Source organism: Callithrix jacchus, chromosome 4 (genome assembly GCF_049354715.1).
Source record: "Callithrix jacchus isolate 240 chromosome 4, calJac240_pri, whole genome shotgun sequence".
NCBI lineage: Eukaryota > Metazoa > Chordata > Mammalia > Primates > Cebidae > Callithrix > Callithrix jacchus.
In genome coordinates, this window is record NC_133505.1 from 165,288,583 (window position 1) to 165,315,482 (window position 26,900).

The following is a 26,900-nucleotide window of genomic DNA, read 5'->3' on the forward strand; positions in this document are numbered from 1 at the left end:
CGTACACATGTATGTTCATTGCAGCACCGTTCACAATAGCAAAGAAATGGAATCGACCTAAATGCCCATAAGCAGAAGACTGGATAAAGAAAACGTGGTACATATATACCATGGAATACCATTGCAGCCATAAAAAAGAACAAGATCATGTTCTTTAGAGGGACATGGATGGAGCTGGAGGCCACCATCTGTAGCACACTAACGCAGGAACAAAAAACCAAATACCATATGTTCTCACTTGTAAGTGGGAGCTAAGTAACAAGAGTACATGGATACTGGGAGGGGGAACAACTTGAGGATGAAAGGTGGGAGGAGGGAGAAGATCAGAAAAAATACCTGTTGGGTACTATGCTTATTACCCAGGTGATGAAATTATCTATACACCAAATCCCTGTGACACACAGTTTACCTGTATAACAAACCTGCATGTGTACTCCTGAATCTAAAAGTTAAAAACAAAAATTAAACCATTTTTTTGTGACTTGAGCTCTAAGTTATGAATATTGTCTTAGAGGCTCAAGGGTAAAGGGACAGGAGTGTATCTTTAAGATTAAGCAAGATTTTGATACTAATAGAGACTCTGTCCTAAGCTGCACTTTTTAGGGTTGGTGATAGAAGAGAAATTTTTCTGTGTATTTTTTGTGTGTTAGTTTGCCCTGTCTTCAGCAGTGATTATGTCTTTCTGTAAGTTAATAGGCCCCTCTATGGGGCCTACCCCTGTGTGGGATCATCTCATAAGGAGACACATCCTGAAAGTGTCCCAGAAGCCCCTAGACTTGAGTTTTCCAGACCATGGCCAACAAACGGCCCTCCACTGGGGCTGTGGCCATCATCCCACCCTGCGGCTGCCTGGTCTCATGTGACAGAAAGGGAAGATGAATGATCTTCAGCCTTGAATTTTGCTTTGAAGTTGAAACCAGGATTAGCTGAACCTGAAACTTGTGCCTTCATGTTTTCATATGTTTCTTTTATCTTGATGTTTGTCACTAAAGTGTCATGAAAATTCTGTTCCTATCTGTATTTATGTAAAAGATCTGGTAGGCCGGATGCAGTGGCTCATGCCTGCAGTTGTAGCACTTTGGGAGGCGAAGGCGGGTGGATCACAAGGTCAGGAGTTCAAGATCAGCCTGGCCAATATAGTGAAACCGCGTCTCTATTAAAAATACAAAAATTAGCCAGGCATGGTGGTGCGTGCCTGTAACCTCAGCTACCCGAGAGGCTGAGGCAGGAGAATTGCTTGAACCCGGAAGGCGGAGGTTGCAGTGAGCCGAGATTGTGCCACTGCACTCCAGCCTGGGTGACAGAGTGAGACTCCATCTAAAAGAAAAAAAAAAAAAGATCTGGTGTTCCCACTTGTGATCTTGGAAACCCCTCAAGACCTCATTAAATTAGTGCTCTATCTGTCAGGATCAGAATGAACAAATCTCTTGCTGCTTCTCCGTCATGACCCTTCACCTGTCTTTCTTCCTTGGCTAGATGGCACCCCTCAGCTTTGGATTTTTTTTTTTTTTTTAATTGTTACAAGAATTTTCTAAATTGCGTATCTGCATTTTGGCCTGGTTTTCAGAGATAGTGATGGCCATGACCCTAGCGAGGCTGCCGTAGGAACTGTGTTCTCCTCAATCACCTTTCCAGGGAGCTTCTTTCCCTGCCCTGTCAGTGCCGAGGGTGGCTGAAAATGCAGTGACTGTGGGTTATAACCTGTGTTGGTCCCAGAAGGGCTGTGATTCCATCACCTCCTGTAATCCTCACAGAGCCCCCATTTGACTCATAAGAAAAGGGGGAGGCTTTTAGGGGTTAGGGAATAGTCCCCAAGTCACACCGCTGGTAAACCCAAGTCCAGTGTTGATTTGACTCTGGACAGAAGGGAAGAGCCATCTATCTGGTCTGCCTCATCACCACCTCCCCAAGCCATGGGAACCACCCCGGGGTAATTTGAATCCAGGTAACCAGCACTTCAGTAAGGAATATGGGTTACTGCACCACAAGGTAATTGCCTCTGCTAGTAGAAACCTTACTACCCAAGAGCTCAGTCAGGTTTCATGACCCCAAATTAAGTGAGATATAATACAGGTAAGTGAACTTTATAAAATCATTCCAGTGCTTTAATGCTCTGGCCTGGGGACCTGATTACTTTTATTTTGTTTTATTATTGAGATGAGAATCTCGCTATATTGCCCAGGTTGGTCTTGAACGCCTAGCCTCATGCAGTCCTCCCACCTTGGCCTTCCAAAACGCTGAGATGACAGGCTTATGCCACCACACCCAGCCCGCTAACCAATTTTTAATAAACATACTGAATTTTCATAATATATCGTCTAACATTCTCTACTGTGCTTTTAAAATCAGTATGCTCAAAACAACTTAGTTTATTTTGCTCAAGACAAGTGTGCATTATTCCTTCTTGCTTCCCACAAGAGCAAAAGTTTACCCATTGTCTTCCCCTCACTACCTGCCAGCGCCCCATCATCTCCATCTGCTGGGGTCATCGGGACTCGAGGCTGTTGATGGCATCAGGACCGGCCCTGTACGTGGTACGTGTGGAGCACCGGGTGTCCAGCCTGCAGCTGCTATGCCAGCAGGCCATCGCCAGCACCTTGCGTGAGGACAAGGATGTCAGCAAGCTGACCCTGCCCCCCCGCCTCTGCTCCTACCTCTCCACTGCCTTCATCCCCACCATCAAGGTAAAGCCCTCCACACCTTCCTCTTCTCCCTCCCTCCCCTGTGCTGCCTCCTCACAGAACCAGGGCAGAGACAGGTGAGGGTACCAGAGTGATCACACAGGGGGCCATGTGCAGCTACGCAGGATCCTGTCATGTGCTGCCAGGTCTACAGTCGGTCCAAACATCATGGTCCATGTCCACGAGAGATTCGTTCTGTGTGGTGGCTGTTGTCTTTCTCATAGCAAAGCTGGTATTCCTGGCATGATTTATGTGTCCCTCTGAAAATCAAAGGGGTTACCATTTCTTCAGCATTTCCTATATACTAAGCATTGCACCAGTTAATTTTTAAAAATCTATCTTGTTCGGTCCTGACTTCCTGACAGATGCTGCCATTATTCCCACTTAAGAAAGCAGGAAACAAGTTAGGAGAAGTGAAGTAACTTGCTTCCTAGCTAGTTGAGGGAAAAGTCAGGGTCAGACACAGCTCACTTCTAGGACCTGCTCTCAGCACTGTACTGAGGAGAGCCACCCCACACAGCACTCAAAGTCAGCCACCTTTTATACCAGTGAGAACTCTAGAAGGTAGCGTGTAGAAGGTATCTGCCAGTTGCTGCTCAAGTCTGGGTCCGCCTAACCTTGGGTTTTCCCAAGGGATTCTCTTTTGTATTCTATCTGTCTCTGCTTCTGAGTAGCAGACCCATTTGTTGGTTACTTTTTTTCTGAAACAAAGTCTTCTTAAATCAAAGTTTTAGAATCTGTTGGGGTTTTTAAAAATATTTATTTATTTGTTTATTTATTTATTTTGCTCATGACATAGCACTCAAGAGGTCCTAAGAACGTGTGCCCCTTTAAAGTCTAATTTTCTTTTTTTCTTTTTCTTTTTTTTTTACACAGTCTCACTCTGTAGCCCAAGCTGGAGTGCAGTGGTGTGATCATGGCTCACTGCAACCTCTACCTCTGGGGCTCAAGCAATTCTCGTGCCTCAGCCTCCCGAGTTGCTGAGGCTACAGGCGCACCACCACACCATGCTAATTTTTTGTATTTTAATAGAGAAGGGGTTTCACCCATGTTGTTCATGGTGGTCTCGAACTCCTGAGCTTCGGAGATCTGCCCACCTTGGCCTCCTAAAGTGCTGGGATTACAGGTGTGAGCCACCACGCCTGGCTGTTTTGTTTTTTTTTCAAGTTGCCTTATACTATTGGTTCTACACAAGCGGATCTCAGCCCTGGTGTATTATATAGCCTCGGAAAACATGCCCAGGGCTCCCCTGTGGATCCTGATTTCATTGTCTGAGGTGGGATCCTGGCTTAGATATGTTTTGAAAGCTCCCAGGAGATTCTCATATGCACCTACCATTGTAAATCACTGTTCTACACCACATAGCCTGTCCCCAGGGCCCCAGCCTGTGCTCTCTCTGAAACAGTGGCATTTTAGTTGACCTGCCTCTTGCTGCTCTCTCCCTCTCTGCCTCTCTGGAGTCCCAGCTCTTCCTTTTCTTCCCGTATCCTCCAGCCCCCAATTCCAGATCCTAACAACATGAGAGACTTTGTCAGCTACCCTTCAGCCGGCAACGAGCGACTCCACTGCACCATGAAGCGCACAGAGGACGACCCGGAGGTGGGTGGCCCATGCTACACACTCTACCTGGAGTACCTGGGCGGGCTCGTGCCCATCCTCAAAGGGCGGCGCATCAGCAAGCTGCGGCCGGAGTTCGTCATCATGGACCCACGGACAGATAGCAAACCAGGTGGGCCACCTGCCTGAGGGAAGGGGGCCTTGTTCTTCTGTGGGCATGGGCTGTTAGGCCTTACACCCCATGCAAAGAGAATGCCTGCTAATGGAATGTGAGCCTGCGGTGGCTAGTGTGGAACATCCTTGAAGCTACAACATTTCCACAATCCCATTGAAATGAACAGTTCTCTAAAGGTACTTTTTGACAGGTTTTTAATCATATTCCATGAGCCTGGATAGCTGGGGCTGTGGGTAGAGGAACCATCGGCTCTCAGGCCAGAGGAAGCTGGCACCAGCCTCCTGGGAGTGAGGGTTTCCTCTTCACAGTTACTGAGTATTCATCAAGTGCCTTTCTGTAATATCGAGGCAACTTGAAAATAATAACAAGATACAGTCCCTGCCCTCCCAGAGTGGATGATAAAATTAAGATCTTCAAACCTTCAGCCTCCTGCCCCTCCCTAATCCAGTGTTAACTGCCTTTAGCTGATTACTAATGACGATCACCCTGTCCTTCTGAAAACCTTTCCCTACGATGATTTTCATTGCTCAGTTAATGTATTCAGGATGCTCCCTGCTCACTTCTCTGGGATCCTAGATCATAAGCTTCAGAGGGAAGGGACTGTTCTTTTGTGTGTATGTGTGCCACTTGGTGCTAGCCTAGTGTCCGTGTACCCATCAGTCACTGCCGGCTCCGTCTGCCACCTCCCTGTGAAACTCTGCCCGCTACCTACTGCAGAATGAACAGCACACTTAGTCATTGTGCTCCAGGCTCTGCCCCACTGAATTCTGTGGGCCTGGGGGGAGGGAACTGAGTCGTCTTTGTGCCCCCAGTGGACTTGGATTTGTTTGCATTCGTTCATGCTTCCTCTTGCCACTTCCTCGCTCCAGTTCACTCCCCTGCCCATTAGTCTAGGCCGTCTCTCAGTACGGCCTGGAGCTAGTGTGACATGTGGCCCAACCAGTCATCCCAAGTCACAGTGTGGTGGGCTTGCTCACTCTCGACCTGTACTCAGTGCTGTACACAGTTGCCCCATCTCTGCCTGGCAGCCTTTATTTACTCAGCATCTGCAGTGACACTCTACTACCCATGCTACCGTGAGAAATTGAAAACAGTAACACTACTTGTCAATATTAGCTATTAGTCCATTTTTCCTGTCTTTTGACTCATGTGACAAGCTGGTACCAAGAACAAAGAAAGCAACTAGCATAATTGGGGCTGGTAGGGAGGCAGACTGAAAGGAGGGAGAGGACAGATTCAGGAGGAGGGAGGGTGCAGTGGGAAAAACAGGCAAGAGAGAAGCAGATGTTCACATGGGAGGAAAACATGGTTTCAGGGAAAGGAGAAGGGCTACTGATGGTTAGAGATGGCTGAGGTGGGGGCTGTGGGGCAGGCCCTGAGCCCGGGTTTGCAGCAGGTGTTCTCACGATGTCTAAGTTTCCTCCCCTGGGTACAATTTTATAAAATCTGTATTGAGATTAAATATTGACGATAACTTAGGTAATGAGCTTGTTTATTTCCCCGTGCGTGCATAAATCCTTCACTGAAGAAGTGGGCAGGGCAGGAGGCTGTGCTGTGGAGCACCCAAAAACGAGGCCTGCCTGAAGCCTGACCCGGCTACCCCAAATGCCTTCTTCCTTCTTGTTCATGTTTATCAGCTCGTATCAAACAGACACACTCAGTTGCCCACAGTCCTTTGGGGGAATAAGATGTTCTATTTTTATGATTAAAAGAATTAAAAGCTATTAAGCAAAGCACACTGACAGATACTTCGTCAGTACCTACCTTGTGTGGGGTACTTGAGTCTCCTATTATTAAACAATACCAGGGCATCTCTGCTTTCAAGGAGTTTCGAAACCCTTTTGGGTGACAAGACAATGTAAGCACTTGAAAAGTTTAATTAAAAAAATCAAGATTTCAATACCTAGTGACACAAATAGAAGATAGGTCACAAGGCACGATATGACTGCCACCTGAATGGCATATACAAATGGTTTCAGAGGAGGAAGAGAGTCCTGACGTTGAGAAACCAGGAATTGATTTTTTCTTTTTATTGGGGGGATGATGGGACAGGGTCCTGCTCTGATGCTCGGTGATGCTCGGGCTGCAGTGCAGTGGTGCCATCACAGCTCTCTACAGTCTCGACCTCCCAGGTTCCAGTGATCCTCCCACCTCACCTCCTGGGCAGCTGGGGCTACAGGTGTGCACCACACTTGCTAATTTTTATATTTTTTGTAGAAACAGGGTTTCGCCATGTTCCCCGGGCTGATCTCAAACTCCTGGGTTCGAGCAGTCCTCCACCTTGGCCTCCCAAAGTGCTAAGATTTACATGCAGGAACCACTGTGCCTGTCCAGGAATTTCTTATCATTAAAAGCTGATTAATTCAGGCTGCCATATCATTGTTTCTCAAAATGTGTTCCATGCATCACCAGCTCCATGCAGATCGCCTGGGATGCTTATTTAAAGAATAGGTTCCTAGGCTCACCCTTTGATTATGATTCATTAGGGCCAGGTGGGGCCTAGAAACATGCAACTTAATGGGTTTCCCAGGTGATTTTTTTTTTTTTTTTTTTTTTAGACAGAGTTTCGCTCTTGTTATTCAGGCTGGAGTGCAATTCCCAGGTGATTTTTATGCACCGAAGTTTGTGATCCACTGTCAAGTGACTTGGCAGATATGTTCCTCAAAATTACCAGGGTGTATATTTTTAGTAGATACCTTGAGTCCCAGTAATTTTTTTTTTTTTTTTTTGGACAGGGTCTTACTCTGTCTCCCAGGCTGGAGTACAGTGGTACAATCATTGCTCATTGTTGCCTTACACTCCTAGGCTCAAGCAACCCTCCCACTTCAGCTTCCCAAATAGCTAGGATCTCAAGTGTGCACCACCACATGTGACTAATTTATTTTATTTATTTTTGTGGAGATGGGGGCTCCCTGTGTTGCCCAAACTGGTCTCAGCCTCCTGGATTCAAGATCCTCCAATGTTGGCCTCCCATAGTGCTGGAATTATAGGTGTGAGCCACCATGCCCAGCCACTTCCCTCTACCACTGCCACCTCCCTGTTTTTTTTTTAGAGACAGACTGGAATGCAGTGGTATGATCATAGCACACCTTGAACTTCTGGATTCAAGTGGTCCTCCCACCTCAACCTCCCAAGACTACAATAGGCATGCACCATCACACTTGGCTAATTTTTTTTGTAGAAACAGAGTCTCACTGTGTTTCCCAGGCTGGTCTCAAACTTCTGATTGCAAGAAATCCTCCTGCCTTGGTCCATCAAAGTGCTGGGATTTACAGACATGAGCTATTGCACTTGGCCCACACATTTTCTAAGAAAATTTATTTAGTCAGATTTTGCTATGGACTGAATCATGTTCCCCTAAAATTCATGTATTGGAATCCAGACCCTCAATGTGAAGGTAGAACATTTAGGGGAGATCAGGGTTAAAGGAGTTCCTATGTGTGGGTCCTGATCTGATTTAGTTACTGGCCTTATGAGAAGAGAAGGAGAAAGAGATTTCTCACCACCCAGAGCACCAAGGTGAGGACATATGAGGACACAGCAAGAAGGTGGCTATCTGCAAGCCAAGGGCAAAGTCTGCACCAGGCAGCAGGTGCCGGCACCCTAACTTTGGGACTGCTCAACGTCCATAATCTAATGGGCCAGTTAGAGAGAGAGAGAGTGTGTGTGCGGGTGTGTACGTACGCACACACATAATACTGATTTGTTTGTTTTTTTTCTGGAGAACCCTGACTAATACAGATTTCGGTACCAAGAAATGGGTATTGTTGTAACAAGTCTCTAAACATGTGGAAGAAGCTTTGGAACCGGGTAATGAATCGAGGCTGGAAGAGTTCGGAGGTGGATGCTAGAAATGTGAATGCTAAGGGCAACTCTGGTGAGGTCTCAGTGGGAAATGAAGAACACATTGAACACTGGAGGAAAGGTGGTTCTTTTTATAAAGCAGAGTATTTGGGTAAACTGTTCCAGTGTTTCGTGGAAGGTAGAACTTGCAGGTGATTCAATTTGATATGTAGCTGAAGAGACTTCTAAGGTATTGAAGGAGCAGTTTGGTTCCTCCCGATAGCTTATAGTAAAATGCAAAAGGAGAAACATGAATGGAAGAAGGAATTGTTACGATAAAAGATGAAGATTTAGATTTAGAAAATGTTTAGGCTGTTCATATTGCAAAAAAATAAGTACTGAATACATTTTGAAGAAAACACCAAAGTTGTGGCTGGACTGTCATTTGATAAATAGCTTATGAAATTATATGAGCAGAGATAACTGCCAGTTTGAACTGAAGTGGATGGAAACAGGATGAGAGGAAGGAAGGCTGTTGGACTTGTTATATTTGACCAGCTGGGACCACGGAGGTGTTTGGCCACTAACATGTACCGTTCTTCAAGAAGAGGAAAAAATAACCATGCAAAGTGATTCAGAGATCATCAGGTCCACCTCCCCGGTTTCAGCAGGCCAAATGGCCTTTGCACGGAGCCTTGGGGGCGGGACCCCTGCCAGAGCTGTGAGGGTGATGCTGACACCCCAGTAGGCCTGGAGGACAGGATATCGAACCAAAGAGGACCTGCACTCAAGCCTCAGAATCCAGTGGAATTTTCTTTGCCAGATTTTGGATTTGCTTGGAACCTGTCACCACTTCCATACTTCCAGGGTCTCCTCTTTGGAATGGTAATGTCAATCCTATGCCTGTCCCACCACTGTATTTTGGAAGCACGTAACTTCTCTGGTTTCACAGGTTCACAGCTGGAGACCAGTTTTGCTTCAGGATGAATTGTATCTCAGGTCTCACCGAAATCAGATTTAGGTGATATTTAAATGAGACTCTGGACTTTAGAGTTGATATTGGAATAAGGAGACTCTGGACTTTAGAGTTGATATTGGAATAAGAAGACTTTGGAGGCTTTTGGAATAGAAGAAATATATTTTGCATGGGAGTCTGAGAGTGGCCAGGGGTAGAATCCTGTGGACTGAATTGTGCCCCCATGGCACTCCCAAAATTCACACTGGGAAGCCCTAACCCCCAGTGTCACTGTATTGAGAGATAGGACTTCCAGCAGGGGAAGTTAAAATTAAAGAAGGTCATAAGGGTGGAGTCCAAATGTGATAGGATGTTGGCCTTATAAAAAGACAAGGAAAGAGAGATCTTTCCTCTTGCACGTATACTGAGGAGAAGCCAGCTGCAAGCCAAGAAGAGAGCCTTCCCCAGAATCCAACCATGCTGGCACCCTAGTCAGACTTTCAGCCTCAGAGTATAAGGAAACAATTTCTATTATTGGAGCCACCCAAGTCTATGGTATTTTGTTATAGTAGCCTGAGCAGGTTCAGAGTGTATACTTAAAAGCCATAAAACAGTTTTTAAAGATTTTATTTTAAAAGGATGTCTAATTCAGGAAGCTGGGCGTGGTGGCTCACCCCTATAATCCTAGCACTTTAGGAGTCCAAGACGGGAGAATTGGCTGAGCTCAGGAGTTTGAGACCAGCCTGGGCAACACGGTGAAACCCCGTCTCTACTAAAATAGAAAAAATGGCTGGGTGCAGTGGCTCATGCCTATAATCCCAACACTTTGGGAGGCCAAGGCAGGAGCCTCAGATCACCTGAGGTCAGGAGTTCAAGACCATCCTGGCCAACATGGTGAAACCTCGTCTCTACTAAAAATACAAAAATTAGCCGGGTGTGGTGTTGCACGCATGTAGTCCCAGCTACTTGGGAGGCTGAGACAGGAGAATTGCTTGAACCCAGGAGGTGTAGATTGCAGTGAGCCAAGAGCATGCCGCTGCACTCCAGCCTGGGCAACAGAGCGAGACTCTGTCTCAAAAACAAAAACAAAAACCACAGAGTAGCTGAAACACTAGAAAGATGGCAGAGCAAGAGCAAAGAAAAATCCCTTTGGTTCCAGAAAATCTCCTAGAGAAGAGAAAGGCTTATCAAGCACTCAGAGCCACCCAGGCAATGCAGACACTTTTGGCAAAGAGAGCAGAGGAAAGGAAAAGGGCCCAGGTTTAAGTCACTGGAATTCCCACATGATTCCCGGCGGCAGACACGTGACAAGGTACATGTCAGACAACTAGAAGGGAAACCTCATGCCTTAGAATTGCCAGATAAACATTCCTTGGCCTTTGTTGTATGCATCAAAAGGATTGATGGCGTGAGTTTACTGGTGCAGAGAACCATTGCAAGACTTCACCTAAAGAAAATTTTTCATGGTGTCTTTGTAAAAGTCACCCCCAGAACCTAAAAATGCTGCATATAGTGGAACCTTATGTGACCTGGGGATTTCCAAATTTAAAGTCTGTCCAGTAACTCATTTTGAAATGTGGACAAGCCAAGCCCAAGAATAAGGCCATCTCTCTAACAGACAACACACCTGGCGAAGTTTGGTGTCATTTGCTTGGAAGACCTCATTCATGAAATTGCCTTCCTGGGGAAGCATTTCCAGGAGATCTCATGGTTCTTATGCCCTTTCCACCTCTCAGTGGCCCATCATGCTACCAAAAATAGAATAGTCTTCCTCAAGGAGATGGGCACACTAATCAGCTCATCTGCCAGCTGAACTAGACCCAGGTGCCAAACTACAACAAATTTTTATCAATTAAGTGGAAGCATGTGTTTTTGTTTTTTTGGGAATGTTTATCAGGTATCTTCAGAGAAGATTGTTTCCTGCTTTATCTTCAAAAAGCTGGAAAGGAAGGCTCAAAGAAAAGACAATGGCTGGCCGGGTGTAGTGGCTCACACCTATAATCCCAGCACTTTGAGAGGCTGAGGCAGGTGGATCAACTGAAGTTGGGAGTTCAAGACTAGCCTGACCAACATGGTAAAACCCCATCTCTACTAAAAATATAAATATTAGCCAGACATGGTGGTGCATGCCTGTAATCCAGCTACTCAGTGTGGCTGAAACAGGAGAATCGCTTGAACCTGGGAGGCGGAGGTTGCTGTGAGCCAAAATCGCACCATTGCACTCCAGCCTGGGCAACAAAAGCAAAACCCCATCTCAAAAGAAAAGAAAACACAGTAGCTTATGTTCATGGCAAGCACTGTGCATCATAGTCCACTTCCAAGGGAAAATTCCGGCATTTTCTATATTGGCTGCCGCCTCATCTGAAATCAACATATTCAATGGAGGAAGGAGTCCTGCTTTGTTGCATCTTCTGTCCTCAAGTTTCATGTTGGTAACTCTAGCATTTGTACAGCGCTCCCTAAGATTCCTGCAGCAGTCATCCAAGCCCAGGGACATAATTGAATCTGGAGATTCTTAGGGCCTTGTTGTAAAAAAGACTTGAAATACACATAGGAAGAAAGACATAGAAATAAATGTTCACTTGTCTCTTAAAAAGAAAAAAAAAAAAAAAAAAAAAAAAAAAACAGCCTTTAATCCAGAAAAAGTGAGCAGATTCTTGAAAACTGACAAAATGGAGATATAAAGCCCCAGACATTGTAGTTAAGCCTTAGATTCTCAAAGACCAATCCCAACTTATGTTTTTCTACAGTACTTAGATGTTTTTTCCAGAAGGTCTGTGATAAATTGATGACACAGAATCTCTAGAGGTATGAAGTACACCCAGCCACCACCTCAGCCTCCCCAAATGTGGAGCTAATGTCATGCACTGAATTTCTAGGGTTGATGACAGATGTCAGAGTGGCAGCGCCTGTACATGTGGAATTACGAAAATGAACAAGCAGGGCTTAGACATATTTCCAGAAAGCCTGTTTCATGGTAGGGGCTAATTGATAAACTTCCCTTAAAATATGCTTGTTGGTGTTTTACCAGATGAAATCTATGGGAACAGCTTGATTTCTACTGTGATCGACAGCTGCAACTGCTCAGACTCCAGTGACATTGAGCTGAGTGATGACTGGGCTGCAAAGAAATCTCCTAAAATCTCCAGAGCTAGCAAATCACCCAAACTCCCAAGGTAATCTCAGTCTTTAGGGGTGAGCATCCTTTCTTGTGCCTCTGAACATGTGTGTTTGTGCCTGCAAACAGAATCCCATTGAAACTGACCAAGAGTCAAGAGCAAGAGCATCCTCCCTGCCTTTTCTTCCAGAAGATTCTATCTGGAATAATTACAACTTCTATTTGTTTTTGTTTTTCCTTTGGGATAGACAAAGACACCCAGAATAATTTTGCTACACCCTCAGAACTTCTCTAGGGGTTAGCAATAGTGGTGGGTGGCAGAGGCGTGGCCGTACTTCCTGGCTAATGTGTTTTTTCTTATAGTTTGAGAAAAGGAAAAAAAGGTTCTCCAGTGGATGTAATGTATTAAAGAGATTGCCAGATAAGATGCCTAGAATGCCATAATTGGGAAACATCAACACATCGCATGCACTGTAGAACCTTTTCCTTCACTATGATTTCTAGTTTTAATTCTGTGATTTTTTTTATATGATGCCATGAAAAACTAAGGTATAAGTTTCATACAGACACACACATGTCCAAATTGTAAACACCTAGCTCAGTGTGCAAGAGCTATACTAGTGTCTTCCCCCTGTTCAAGATAAAGGAAAGTCCACTAATGCTTCTTCCATTTGATGCCCACTCCCTAGAAGTAATCGCTGTGCTGACTTCCATTATCAGCTTTGCTTGTTCTTGAACTTCATATAAATACGGTCAAACAATGGGTTCTCTTTGTATCTGGCTTTTTTTTTACCCTCTCAGTGTAATGATTTTGAGAGTCACGTTGTTGCATCTATCAGTAGTTTGTTTTCCTTTATTGCTCCATGGTATTCCAGTGTAATGATTATACTATACAATTTGTTTATTCCGTTTATCAATTTGGTAGTTTCCAGTTTGAGGCTATTATTAACAAATCCATTATCAACATTCTTACACAAATCTTTTTGTGGACATATGTGCTCATTTCTCTGGGGTATAAACTTAAGAAAGGAGCTGTAGGGTCACGAGTTAGATACATGTTCAACTCTGTTAGAAACTGCCGAGCAGTCTTCCTGGGTGGCTGCACCGAGCGTAAGTTCCTCGCGAGTCCCAGCTTCCTCCATCCTCGCTGGCAGCTTTGTTGTTGTTTTTTAGAAATAATTTTTCCTTGTTGTGGTAGGTATGATGCATCTCACTTTAGTTTAATTCTAATCTCTCCAGTGATGAATACTGCTTCGTTTACATGTTTCTTGGCCACTTGGCTGTCTTCTTTTGTAAAGTATCTAAGTCTTCTGCCCAGTTTATTATTGGGTTGTTTTTCTCGTACTATAAGAGTTCTTCCTTTATTCTAGATTTGAATCCTTTGTCAGATATATGTATGGCTGGACATATAGTCCAGCATGTCACATTCTTCTTTTGAGGTTAGTGCTATTTTGTGTCCTGTTCAAGATATCTTTGGTTACCCTAAGGTCACAAAGACCTTCTTTGGTTCTCTTCCAGCAGCTTTCTAGTTTTAACTTTCATGCTTATAGATTAATTTTTGTGTTTGGTATGAATTAGAGGTAAATGCTCATTTTTTAAATATGCAAATATCCAGTTACCCCAGCAATCTGATTGATGTCTTTTTTCATCTTTGTTCTAGAGCTTGTTAAAATTGCGTGTAACGTTATGAACGTTCCTGTATTTCCAAAGTGCTTTTTTCCATTATGTAAGCAGAGAGGACATTTAACGCATGCAGCTAAATTTTTCACTTGTAAACGTCCTCTTCGGTTGCCATCTTCCTGTGACTGGACCTCCTCCTGCTATCCTTTCACCATTTGGACCCAGCAGCCAGGCTAATTGTCCCAGATCGTAGCTTTAGTGAGCTCAATCTGCCATCCTCCCATTCCTCGGGATCCCAGAGTGTATCAACAGGCTTGAAAGCAGTATATATGAGACTTAATGCATTTTTTCATAGGATGTTTAAAAACTTACCATACTCATTTTTATAACACTCTCTTTGGGGTAGACTGTCATGAAACCTGTGTGTCTCCATGTTATAAATAAAGGGGCTGAGGAGCAGAGATACAACATCCGATCAAAAGGTAGCCAGAGGCTGGGCGCAGTGGATCTTACCTGTAATCCCAGCACTTTGGGAGGCCGAGACGGGCGGATCACGAGGTCAGGAGTTCGAGACCACCTTGACCAACATGGTGAACCCCATCTCTACTAAAAATACAAAAATTAGCTGGGCGTGGTGGCGCATGCCTGTAATCTCAGCTACTCAGGAGGCTGAGGCAGGAGAATTGTCTGAACCTGGGAGGTGGAGGTTGCAGTGAGCCAAGATCATGCCACTGCACTCCAGCCTGGGCGACAGAGTGAGACTTTATCTCAAAAAAAGTAGCCAAAAAACTTGATAATTTGATTTAAATACTGCAGATGGTGAAATGCTAGATAAATTTGTTGAAATCCACACTATTGCAGAAGAAATTTAAAAAATCACTGGCCTTGGGTAAGAAATGACTTGTTCCACCTGCCATTTTCCCAGGACAGATTGCGCAGGCCTCTGGCAGAAGGCCACACTTGCTCCAACGCAGCAGAGAGTGAAAGACAGTTAATTCTTTTAAGTTCCTTATAAATGGATCGCTGGATCTCATTTCAGTATACACTCAGTATATTTCAAGATGAGGTCTTGCTCTGTTGCCCGGGCTCAAGTGGAATGATGCAGTTATAGCTCACTGCAGTCTTAAACTCCTGGACTCAAGCAGTCTTCCTGCTGGGGCTACAGGCATGTGTCACCACACCCAGTTTCTCAGTCTATTTTAAAATGTATATTATTCAACGTATAGTTGCCATTCTTTCCTCATATTCGTAAAGCAAAAGCACGGGAGAGCTTTGTTAAATTAGGGCACTGGCTGCAGGGTGAGAGCCCAGCACCCAGGCTGGCTGTCCAGAAGAGGAAAAGGAGTGATGGAGTCAGGGCCATGCTCACCTTTCCCACCATGGGTGCCTGACCCCTCCTGGCCTTGCCTCCCCAGGATCAGCATTGAGGCCCGCAAGTCCCCCAAGCTGCCCCGGGCTGCTCAGGAGCTCTCCCGGTCCCCGCGGTTGCCCCTGCGCAAGCCCTCTGTGGGCTCGCCCAGCCTGACTCGGAGAGAGTTTCCTTTTGAAGACATCACTCAGGTAGGAGCCCACAGCTGCCCTGCCTCACTCTCCTCCTCCTGGGGGCTATGCCCGGAGGGCCCCTTTCTACCCAAAGCCTGCCCTGCTCACCGCCACCATGGTCCTCTGAGCTCTGTTCCACATCCTGCAGGCCACCTGCTACCTCAGGAGCTGCCCTCAAGTGGAGCTCTGGCTCCTCCACCTGTGCCCCTCAGCTGGTTCTGATCTTGCAGTGACTGTGGGAGATAGCCTCCCACTTCCATCACAGCTGCCACAGTCCAGCCCTGCCTGCCTTTCCCTCCTGGCCCCTCAGTGCCCCCTCACCCACCAGGTGCTGCAGCCACGCCTGCTTCTCACCTGCCCCAAGTCTTGCCCTGCCTAGATTGTCACCATGCCACCTCCTCGTCCTTGTTTTTGCCCCATGATTTGAGACAGAACCCCACCACCACCTCTGCTGTGAAGGCCTCCTGCCCTGGCTCAGCCAGGAAGGGCCAACACACCTGGCGTAGAACTCCCTTATGACGTTGCTCAGTGACTTCTTTATATATAGGTCATTATAAGACTTATCTCCTCCATCAGGTTATAAGCTCCTTGCAGGGCTATATTTTGTCCATCTTTCTTTTTGCCCTTGCATACATACACGTGCATGCACACACATATATACCTTGAGCATAATAACTTCTTAAATTTTTTAAAATTTAATTGAATGAGAAAACAGATGCTGGGTAGTTTCAGGATGTAATGGTATCGATGCAACTGATGTTTTCTGGAGAAATATCGAGGATAAAAGTGGGTTCAGAGTTAGATCCCTTTCTAGGCCTCTTTAAATCACACACCTGTGGACATACTGGGACACAGCCCCACCTTGCCCCAGCTCGATGCGCCCCCACTCACTGCTGCCTGCCTGACCGCCCTGGTTAGCTTCTGATCTTACAAATGGTAAATGAGGTAGGGAAGGGGTGTTTCTGGCAGTGCACAGTCGTGGCTTGTTAAGCAATAAATATTAACATTCTTACTAAGTGACCAATTGAAAATGTGGAAATAGATTGTGATTCTTCTTTGTTCTTTTCTTCCCCCCACCACAGCACAACTATCTTGCTCAGGTCACGTCTAATATCTGGGGAACCAAATTTAAGATTGTGGGCTTGGCTGCTTTCCTGCCAACCAACCTCGGTGCAGGTAAAAATCACGTTCTGTTCTCTCGTTGTCCTAGTTGGAACAAATGAAAACGTCCAGTTTCAACCTTTAGTGGTTTAAAGTAGAAGGTGAACTTTTAAGACAGCAAAAGATTAGTATGTATTTTACCTCCAACCTTAACTTCAGCCACAGTGATTTCACAAAAATTGGAATTCTCACTCAAAGTGGCTTTTTGCCAGTGGCATTTTATTTTGTTTTTTAAAAATCTTTTTATATTTTTGAGACAGTGTCTCGCCCAGGCTGGAGTGCAGTGACACAATCACAGCTCACTGCAGCCTTGACCTGGGATCAAGTGATCCTCCTGCCTCAGCCCCCAAAGTAGCTGGAACTATAAGTTCGTGCTACTACACGTGGCCAATTTTTGTATTGTTTGTAGAGACAGGGTTTTACCACGTTGTCCATACTGGTCTCAAACTCCTGAGCTCAAGCAATTCGCCCACCTCAACCTCCCAGAATGCTGGGATTACAGGTGTGAGCTACCGCGCCTGGTCACCAGTGGCATTTTCATTTTTTGATATAGGCCCTGACTTATAAAAACATAGAAATAGACCAGGCATGGTGGTTCACACCTGTCATCCCAGCACTTTGGAAGGCCGAGGAGAGCAGATCATTAAGTCAAGAGATCAAGACCATCCTGGCCAACATTGTGAAACCCCATCTCTACTAAAAATACAAAAAAAATCTGGGCATGGTGGCGAGTGCCTGTAATCCCAGCTACTTGGTAGGCTGAAGCAGGAGAAGCACTTGAACCTGGAAGGCGGAGGTTGCATTGAGCTGAGATCACGCCATTGTACTCCAGCCTGGCGACAGAGCGAGACTCTGTCTCACCAAAAAACAAAACAAAACAAAAAACAATAAAAATATAAAAATGATAGAAATAGCAAAATTTGTATCATTGCCCTCATCGATTTCTAGGTACTTTGACTTCTAAGCCTTTTCCTGTTTGCAGATTCTTGGTAAACTGAAACTGGAAAAGAAAGCATTAGAGACTATAAGATGTTAGCTGACTATTGGTACAATTCTTTTTTTTTTTTTGAGACGGAGTTTCGCTCTTGTTACCCAGGCTGGAGTGCAATGGCACGATCTTGGCTCACCGCAACCTCCACCTCCTGGGTTCAGGCAATTCTTCTGCCTCAGCCTCCTGAGTAGCTGGGATTACAGGCATGCCCCACCATGCCCAGCTAATTTTTTGTATTTTTAGTAGAGACGGGGTTTCACGATGTTGACCAGGATGGTCTCGATCTTTTGACCTCGTGATCCACCCGCCTCGGCCTCCCAAAGTGCTGGGATTACAGGCTTGAGCCACCGCACCTGGCCAGTACAATTCTTAGTGGTAAATTCTTAGAAATTTCATTTCTCAATACCAGATACATATCCTGTCCATGACAAGTTTGTAACATAGAGGAAAACTGAGCAACGGGAGTGAAAGGTGGGCCAGAACATGAACATGTGTTCTGATCTGCACTGCTGCCCAAACGAGTTGCAGTACCTTGTTATATTTACTCAGAGACAGTGATGACATGAAAATGGCAGAAGGTCCTTCCAGAGCAGCTTCCTTCTGTTGGGGAGGTCCCTGTGTGAGTTGAGGAGCTGTGTTGCTCCCCACCTCTTCCCCGGTTGCTGAATCATTGCACGCCGTCCGCGTTCTCTCTGCAGGGCTAGTTTAGCCAGGAGGCTGCGACCCTCCATTTCGAACATGCTCTGCGTAACCTACTAAAAATGGTTTTCGAGAAATTCTTAATCTGTGTATGAGTTGCTTCCTACAACTCATACACAGATCCTTTAAAATAAATTATTCTTACAGATCAGATGTTAAAACGACCTATTGCTCTGAGGCATCACAGAGATTTTTTTTTAAACAGCACTGCATTTGAGTTTTTCATTTGACGTTTCTGAGCTCAAAGAAAAAGGAATAAAAGTAAAACATAAAACTGACTTGGAATCACAATAGACCATCCCTGTATACTGTACATAATGCAAATTTCTCATAATATTTTCAACAACCCGGAAGCTCTCTGATGACCACAATGCCTGTTGTTCAGTTACTCATTAGTGCCCTATTGATAGATAAGGTTGAATTTTAATAACCACTGTTTGACTCTTATGATTATTCCCACATCAGTAAGCTGAGAACTTAGCCATCTGCCTATGGTAAATATTGAAAAAGGGAAGGGAAGTGAGAATTTACTTAATGGGTCTTTTCATTCTTGGATGTTGAGTAGGTCCACAAATAAGCCAGTAAAGATCTTAAAATAAGAGCATGTGAGAGCCTTTGAGACACACGCTGGCCTTTTTTGGGGGTGCGGGGAGACAGGGTCTGGCTCTTCACCCATGCTAGAGTGCAGTGGTGCCATCACAGCTTGCTGCAGCCTCAAGTGCCTGTGCTTAAGTGATTCTCCCACCTCAGCCTGTAATAACTAGGACTATCAACAAGGTACATGCCACTATGCCCAGCTCATTTTTAAAATTTTTGGTAGAGAAAGGACCTCAATATTTTGCCCAGGCTGCTCTTGAACTCCTGGCCTCAAACGATCCCCCACCTTGGCCTCTCAAAGTGCTGGGATTACAGGTGTGAGCTACCATGCCCAGCCTGACCTTTTTAAAAAGAGCATTTTGGTCCATAGAGCTACTTTGTCAAGCTAAAAGAATTGTCTACTTGATTCTATTAATACTAGAGAACAGAAATTAACCCTTGGGTTCTAGAAGGTAGGTGGTACCCCATTAAATGATCTTTTCAAAAACAATATATAACACTCCAGTGAACTTAAAAAGTGAGTGCTATTCCCCACGTTGGATAATTTGTTTCCTTCAGTTAGATCTGGCTCATGAAATTTTTTTAGTTTGAATTTTTGGCATTTTAACAATACATAGTAGATTCTACAAAATTCAAAAGATTCAAAGGTTTATACAGTAAAAAATCTCTCTCATTCTCACCATCAGCCACCTAGTTTCCTTCCCTGGAGATAACTGATGTGATTTTTTTTTAATCCCTCCTAGAATTTTTTTTGTAATTGCTTTGTCAATGTGAACAACAAAGAATAGCACTTAAGTCATATGGAACCACACAGAATGTTTAAACCAAAATCCATATTCTTTTTCCTTTGTGGGGAAGAGAGAGAAACACATGTGTAGGGTCTTTCCTACTGTTGGGTAGGAAAGGTCACCTTAGCCCATACCTGTCCGAGGGCCAACCCTGCAAAGATGCTTCGACAAAGGAGGCCTGCTGTGCCGTGGTCGTGCTGCAGGTCAGCCACTAGGGGTAAAGGTGACCACCATGGAGCTGTAATAAAGAAGCTGTGTGCTATCTGTCTCCCAGGAAAGACTCTTGAACACAAAAGCAAATTCACAGGGCAGTTTTATCCCAACTTTACTGTGAGACTTAAATCTGATTCATTATATTTAAACATTTTTCTTTTTTTTTAGAGACGGAGTTTCACTCTTGTTACGCAGGCTGGAGTGCAATGGCGCGATCTCAGCTCACTGCAGCCTCCGCCTCCTGGGTTCAGGCAATTCTCCTGCCTCAGCTTCCCGAGTAGCTGGGATTATAGGCACGCGCCACCATGCTCAGCTAATTTTTTGTATCTTTAGTAGAGACGGGGTTTCACCATGTTGACCAGGATGGTCTCGATCTCATGACCTCTTGAGCCACCGCGCCCGGCCTTAAACATTTTTCTTCCTCTAAATATTTTAGTTGCAATCTAGGCCTTCTCCTAAATGTCCCTGTTAATCAAATTAAATCTTGAGGTTTAAAAAAACAACTGTGTGGAAATTCCCTATAAATCTCTATCCTGATGATTAGATTAAAATTGAAATCCAGTAAGCCAAGGTTCCAGCTGCAACAAAGGCTGCGTTTTATTCCTACGCGTCACCACCCCACCCTCATCTCAATGTTGCTTTCACATGGTTTCCTGGTTGCCCAAGCTTCCCTTCTTTGGCACTCTGGTTGCCACCGCTGTTTCCATTCAGTCATTCTTCTGATTGCAAATGAGGTTTTTCAAAAATATTTTTTTATATCCTAGCTCATTCTAAAAGAAATGATTTGTGTCTAAAATTTTTTTTTAACATTCACAATTTATAGTTCTGTAGACAAACCATTGGCAAGGAGGCCAAGCTAGACCAGGAAGATGCTGTTACTGAATCCCAAACCATGGCTAGTATGGCCGCGTTGAGTACCAGGGAGAAATGGAGAGCGCCTCTGGGCCTCTGGGCCCTGCCTGCACAGATCTGCCTTCTGATGGCAGGGAAACTGCAGCCCTCTCTTCTTCCCATGACTCTGTTGACACTTTGGCTCTGCTCTGGTGTGTCTCTGTTAATTGTGCCCTTCTTTTTCCCCACCAGTAATCTATAAAACCAGCCTCCTGCATCTCCAGCCGCGGCAGATGACCATTTATCTCCCAGAAGTTCGGAAAATTTCCATGGACTATATTAATTTACCTGTCTTCAACCCAAATGTTTTCAGTGAAGATGAAGATGATTTACCAGGTGTGTTTACATACATCAGCTTGTTTGTCACAATCCCTCTATCAGTGGATTGTGCTCACAGGGGCAGAGTAGTAAGTTGTTGAGGATTTCCGTCTACTCCCTGGGTTTGGAAAAAGTATTCCTCCCTCAGTAAGGTTGGTAGATGTGCTGGTGGGTCACAGGAGAAAAGTCATGGATTGGCACCAGTGTTGGAAGGAGGGAGACCCAGTTCTCACACCTGACTTTATCCTCATAGCTGTCCTCTTAGTCATGTGTCTGGATTCAGATAAGTTTGCAGAACTGATCAGAACTAAATTAAATTAAAACTGACCAATCTCATTGATCTAGGCCAGCCTTCATCCTTTCAACCCCTGCAGAGATAGTGTCTCACTCCAGCATTCCCGTGGTACCCACAGAACCCAGTTTCTCAAATCTGCCCTGTGTCCAAGACACAAAACCCTTTACCTGTAACCACCTTTCTTCCGCCGTAATGTGCATGTCTCAGTGTACAGGAACCTGGCCTGAGTTCAAGACAAAATCTGGTATACAATTTTTAAATTCCAGTTTTCAAATGATAAATATACACGGACTCCTCTACTTCCAACCAAGCAGAGCTCTGAAAGTCCCTGGTTTCTGAGCTAGGAGAACCCTGACATGGACCATGACTTCTCCAGTGTCTGGATGTTTGTGGCCAGAGGGACTGGTCCTCATAGTGGACAGAGGGCCGCACATTCCAGCTCAGGCCCTGCTCCTCACTTGGGCTCTGAACTTGAGGGAGTTGTTTACCTCTCTCACAGCCTAGTCTTTTTACCTGAATAAAATGATTTCTACTGCACTTTCCAACAGTCGCCATCTTGGTTCTCTGATGGTATACCTCACCTGCATGGGTGAGCAAATGTCCTAGGCTTATGTGGTCCTAATAGGCCAATTAACAACCACATAAATACCTGTAATTTGGTGAAGCCTCCCATACCTGAGCTTTCTAGTGCATCCCCTGCTATTTCGGGATCTTGGAATTAGAAATACTTTTAAACTCTCCCCCAATGCTTTCCCTGTTCTCTCAAAATGCAACTAACACAGCTCTCTCCAAAGTTTAGCTGATGCCGCTGTTGTTATTGTCTGTGCTTCCCAATGAGAGGAGGGAACATATTGTCTCAGGGATTACATTTAATGATGGTGACTCAGCAAAGAGACTCTCCTTCCTTAAAGAGGAAGATGCCTGCCATCAGTGTTTCATACAGATGAGAGAGCTTCTGGAAGAGGGGTCTGAACAGGAGTGATAGGAAACCTGAGACGGGCCCAAATTTGTGCAGCCAGAGGAGAGTTATATGTCTCACTAGGAGATCCCAAGGAAGGGCCAGCTTAGCTTGTGACAAACTAACTGGCTTGATACTGTAGTTCTGTTGATGGAAAGTCAACTTGCTTTCACAGTTCACCTCTTAAGTCACATTTCCTAATCACAGACTAGCTGCCACCTAGTACTTACCCCATGCCTCCGATTTCTGGATTGGTGGCCGTTTTCTCTAAGCAAAAAAGCCACAGAGTAGCACAAAGAGCCTAGAGGAGCCAACTGCAGAGTGCTCAATGGGCACCTTAAACAGGGCAGTGCAGACAGTGGCTCTGAGCACCTGTCTGTAGATTGCTGTTCGGACACACGCTCTGTTAAACTCCCACTGTGTACAAGGAGGATATATTTACAGGGTTTAATTCAGCGTGGCTCTACCTTACATACTGTTTGAAATGCTAAAAAGCAGATAAAGGCTGGGCGCAGTGGTTCACACCTGTAATCCCAGCACTTTGGGAGGCCGAGGCGGGTGGATCACCTGAGTCAGGAGTTTGGGACCAGCCTGGCCAACATGGCAAAACCCCGTCTCTACTAAAAATTCAAAAATTAGCTGGGCATGGTGGCACATGCCTATAATCCCTGCTACTGGGGAGGTTGAGGCAGGAGAACCACTTGGACCCAGGAGGTGGAGGTTGCAGTGAGCCTAGATTGAGCCACCGTACTCCAGCCTGGGCAACAGAGCAAGACTCTGTCTCAAAAAAATAAATTAGGAAATGATCCTTCATGTGATACTCAGATTCACTAGAAGATTCTTTTCATTGTTCTTTCTACTACATTTTACATGGTTCTATTTACAGAAACCTAATGTACAAACATTTCTTATACACATCTGTTGCGTGATACTTTCCACATTATCCATCCCATAATCATGAATAGACATATTCAGAGGCCTAGGCACTGTGAATCCTCAGTAGAGTTTCTCCCTGTACCATTACCCTCTTCTTGCCTAAAAGGGTGTGTATTTTATAAATATCAGTAAAAAGCTTCTTCAGACATGTAATTATCTGTGATGGTGCCATTGAGGCGCTGGTGTCAAGTTCAGAAGGTTCAAAAGTGAGTTAGTTGGAAGCTCTGACAGTACCCTTAGCTAAAGGCAGCAGCAGGCTGCCTGCAGAACCCAGCTTACTTGTGTGAGCAGGCCAGCATTCCCCAAGCAGACATGTCTCAGTCTCTGGCAACTGCATTTTGTATACAGAAGGAGAGTGGATGAGTCCCAGATGTATTGCTTATCCTGACCTGGTTTAATGGCAGTGTTTTTGTAAGCAGTTCCTTTTTCTAATTTTCTTCCAGTGACAGGAGCATCTGGTGTCCCTGAGAACAGCCCACCCTGTACCGTGAACATCCCTATTGCACCGATCCACAGCTCGGCTCAGGCTATGTCCCCGACGCAGAGCATAGGGCTGGTGCAGTCCCTGCTGGCCAATCAGAACGTGCAGCTAGATGTCCTGACCAACCAGACGACAGCTGTAGGGGCAGCAGAACATGCAGGTGACAGTGCCACCCAGTACCCAGTCTCCAACCGGTACTCCAACCCTGGACAGGTGATTTTCGGAAGCGTGGAAATGGGCCGCATCATTCAGAACCCCCCTCCACTGTCCCTGCCTCCCCCACCACCGCAGGGGCCCATGCCGCTGTCCACGGTGGGCCATGGAGACCGAGACCACGAACACCTGCAGAAGTCAGCCAAGGCCCTGCGGCCACCACCGCAGCTGGCGGCTGAGGGGGACGCAGTAGTCTTTAGTGCCCCCCAGGAGGTCCAGGTGACAAAGATGAACCCTCCGCCCCCGTACCCAGGAACCATCCCTGCCGCCCCCACCACAGCAGCACCCCCACCTCCTCTTCCACCCCCACAGCCCCCAGTGGATGTGTGCTTGAAGAAGGGTGACTTCTCCCTCTACCCCACGTCAGTACACTACCAGCCGCCCCTAGGCTATGAGAGGATCACCACCTTCGACAGCAGTGGCAATGTGGAGGAGGTGTGCCGGCCTCGCACCCGGATGCTGTGCTCCCAGAACACCTACACCCTTCCCGGCCCGGGCAGCTCCGCCACCTTGAGGCTCACAGCCACTGAGAAGAAGGTCCCCCAGCCCTGCACTAGTGCTACCCTGAACCGCCTGACCGTCCCTCGCTACTCCATCCCCACCGGGGACCCACCCCCTTATCCCGAAATTGCCAGCCAGCTTGCCCAGGGGCGTGGGGCTGCCCAGAGGTCCGACAATAGCCTCATCCACGCTACCCTGCGGAGGAACAACCGTGAGGCTGCACTCAAGATGGCCCAGCTGGCTGATAGCCCACGGGCCCCCCTGCAGCCCCTGGCCAAGCCCAAGGGCGGGTCTGGGGGGCTGGTGACACAGCTCCCAGCGCGGCCCCCACCTGCCCTGTACACCTGCAGCCAGTGCAGTGGCACAGGGCCTGGCTCGCAGCCCGGAGCTGCCTTGGCCCATACCGCCAGCGCCTCCCCATTGGCCTCGCAGTCCTCCTACAACCTCCTGAGCCCGCCCGACAGCACCCGCGACCGCACCGACTACGTCAACTCTGCCTTCACAGAGGATGAGGCCCTGTCCCAGCACTGTCCGCTTGAGAAGCCCCTGAGGCACCCCCCGCTGCCTGAAGCTGCTGTCACCCTGAAACGGCCACCCCCTTACCAGTGGGACCCCATGCTAGGTGAGGACGTTTGGGTTCCTCAAGAAAGGACAGCACAGACTTCAGGGCCCAACCCTTTAAAACTGTCCCCTCTGATGCTGAGTCAGGGCCAGCACCTGGACGTGTCTCGAGTGCCCTTCATCTCCCCCAAGTCTCCCGCCAGCCCCACTGCCACTTTCCAAACAGGCTATGGGATGGGAGTGCCGTATCCAGGAAGCTATAACAACCCCCCTTTGCCCGGAGTGCAGGCTCCCTGCTCTCCCAAAGACGCCCTGTCCCCAACACAGTTTGGACAACAGGAGCCTTCTGTGGTCCTTCAGCCGGTGTACCCGCCCAGCCTCTCCTATTGCACCCTGCCCCCCATGTACCCAGGAAGCAGCACGTGCTCTAGTTTACAGCTGCCACCTGTCGCCTTGCACCCATGGAGTTCCTACAGCGCCTGCCCGCCCGTGCAGAACCTCCAGGGCACGCTCCCCCCAAAGCCACACTTGGTGGTGGAGAAGCCCCTAGTGTCCCCACCACCTGCTGACCTCCAGAGCCACATGGGCACAGAGGTGATGGTAGAAACCGCGGACAACTTCCAGGAAGTCCTCTCCTTGACCGAAAGCCCGGTCCCCCAACGGACAGAAAAATTTGGAAAGAAGAACCGGAAGCGCCTGGACAGCCGAGCAGAGGAAGGAAGTGTACAGGCCATCACTGAGGGCAAAGTGAAGAAGGAGGCTAGGACTTTGAGTGACTTTAATTCCCTTATCTCCAGCCCACACTTGGGGAGAGAGAAGAAAAAAGTGAAGAGTCAGAAAGACCAAATGAAGTCAAAGAAGTTGAATAAGACAAACGAGTTCCAGGACAGCTCCGAGAGCGAGCCTGAGCTGTTCATCAGCGGGGATGAGCTCATGAACCAGAGCCAGGGCAGCAGAAAGGGCTGGAAGAGCAAGCGGGCCCCGAGGGCTGCTGGCGAGCTGGAGGAGGCCAAGTGCCGGCGGGCCAGTGAGAAGGAGGACGGGCGGCTGGGCAGCCAAGGCTTCGTGTATGTGATGGCCAACAAGCAGCCACTGTGGAACGAGGCCACCCAGGTCTACCAGCTGGACTTCGGGGGGCGGGTGACCCAGGAGTCCGCCAAGAACTTCCAGATCGAGTTAGAGGGGCGGCAGGTAAGACAGACCTCAGACCGGGTGGCACTGTGGGCCCAGGAGGTGAGGGCCATCAGTGCTTCAGCCTTCAAGGAGCGTTTTTCAAAAGGCCAAATGGGAAGTGTGGAAAACAACAAATACCTCTTAGGTGGAGCTCATGGGGTTATGATTTTTAGTGTTCCCACTGCTGTCTTGTATTTTAATGTAAGTCATGCACAGATTGAGTATTTAAAGTCAAATGATTGTACGAGACCTGTGAAAAAAACGAGCTAGCTCCACTCGCCCCACCACTTACCTTGCCTGCCCTCCCAGAGGTGGCTGCTTCCAACTGTGGGTTTCTCTGGGGTTTGCCATCATATTTGTTTTTGAGAAAAAAAAAAAAAAAAAAAAAATATATATATATATATATATATATATATATATATATATATATATTTTTTTTTTTTTTTTTTTTTTTTTTTTTGAGACAGAGTCTTTGTCACCCAGGTTGGAGTGCAGTGGCATGATCTCGGCTTGCTGCAACCTTCACCTCCCAGGTTCAAGCAATTCTTCTGCCTCAGCCTCCTGAGTAGCTGGGACTACAGCTGATTTTATTTAAATTTTTTTTTTAGAGATGGGGGTCTCACTATGTTGCCCAAGCTGGTCTCAAATTCCTAGGCTCCAGGCAATCCTCCTGTCTCAGCCTCTCATAAAGTT

At 46.5% G+C, this 26,900-nt stretch overlaps 1 protein-coding gene and 1 pseudogene across 12 annotated transcripts in view; both read left to right on the top strand.

The window, feature by feature from the left end:
* The window catches only part of TULP4 (TUB like protein 4), a 278,355-nt gene that overhangs the window by 244,779 nt on the left and 6,676 nt on the right, over positions 1-26,900 (top strand). For all 12 annotated transcript variants that reach the window (XM_078370392.1, XM_078370390.1, XM_035297062.3 and 9 more), the window contains 7 exons: positions 2,460-2,684; positions 4,176-4,410; positions 12,183-12,327; positions 15,305-15,449; positions 16,514-16,607; positions 20,964-21,107; positions 23,722-26,225. In XM_078370392.1, coding sequence (XP_078226518.1) covers positions 2,460-2,684; positions 4,176-4,410; positions 12,183-12,327; positions 15,305-15,449; positions 16,514-16,607; positions 20,964-21,107; positions 23,722-26,225 — 3,492 coding nt within the window. The remainder of the gene's footprint in view (positions 1-2,459; positions 2,685-4,175; positions 4,411-12,182; positions 12,328-15,304; positions 15,450-16,513; positions 16,608-20,963; positions 21,108-23,721; positions 26,226-26,900) is intronic.
* Positions 10,259-11,103, top strand: LOC144582286 (ribosomal protein uL30-like pseudogene; annotated as a pseudogene).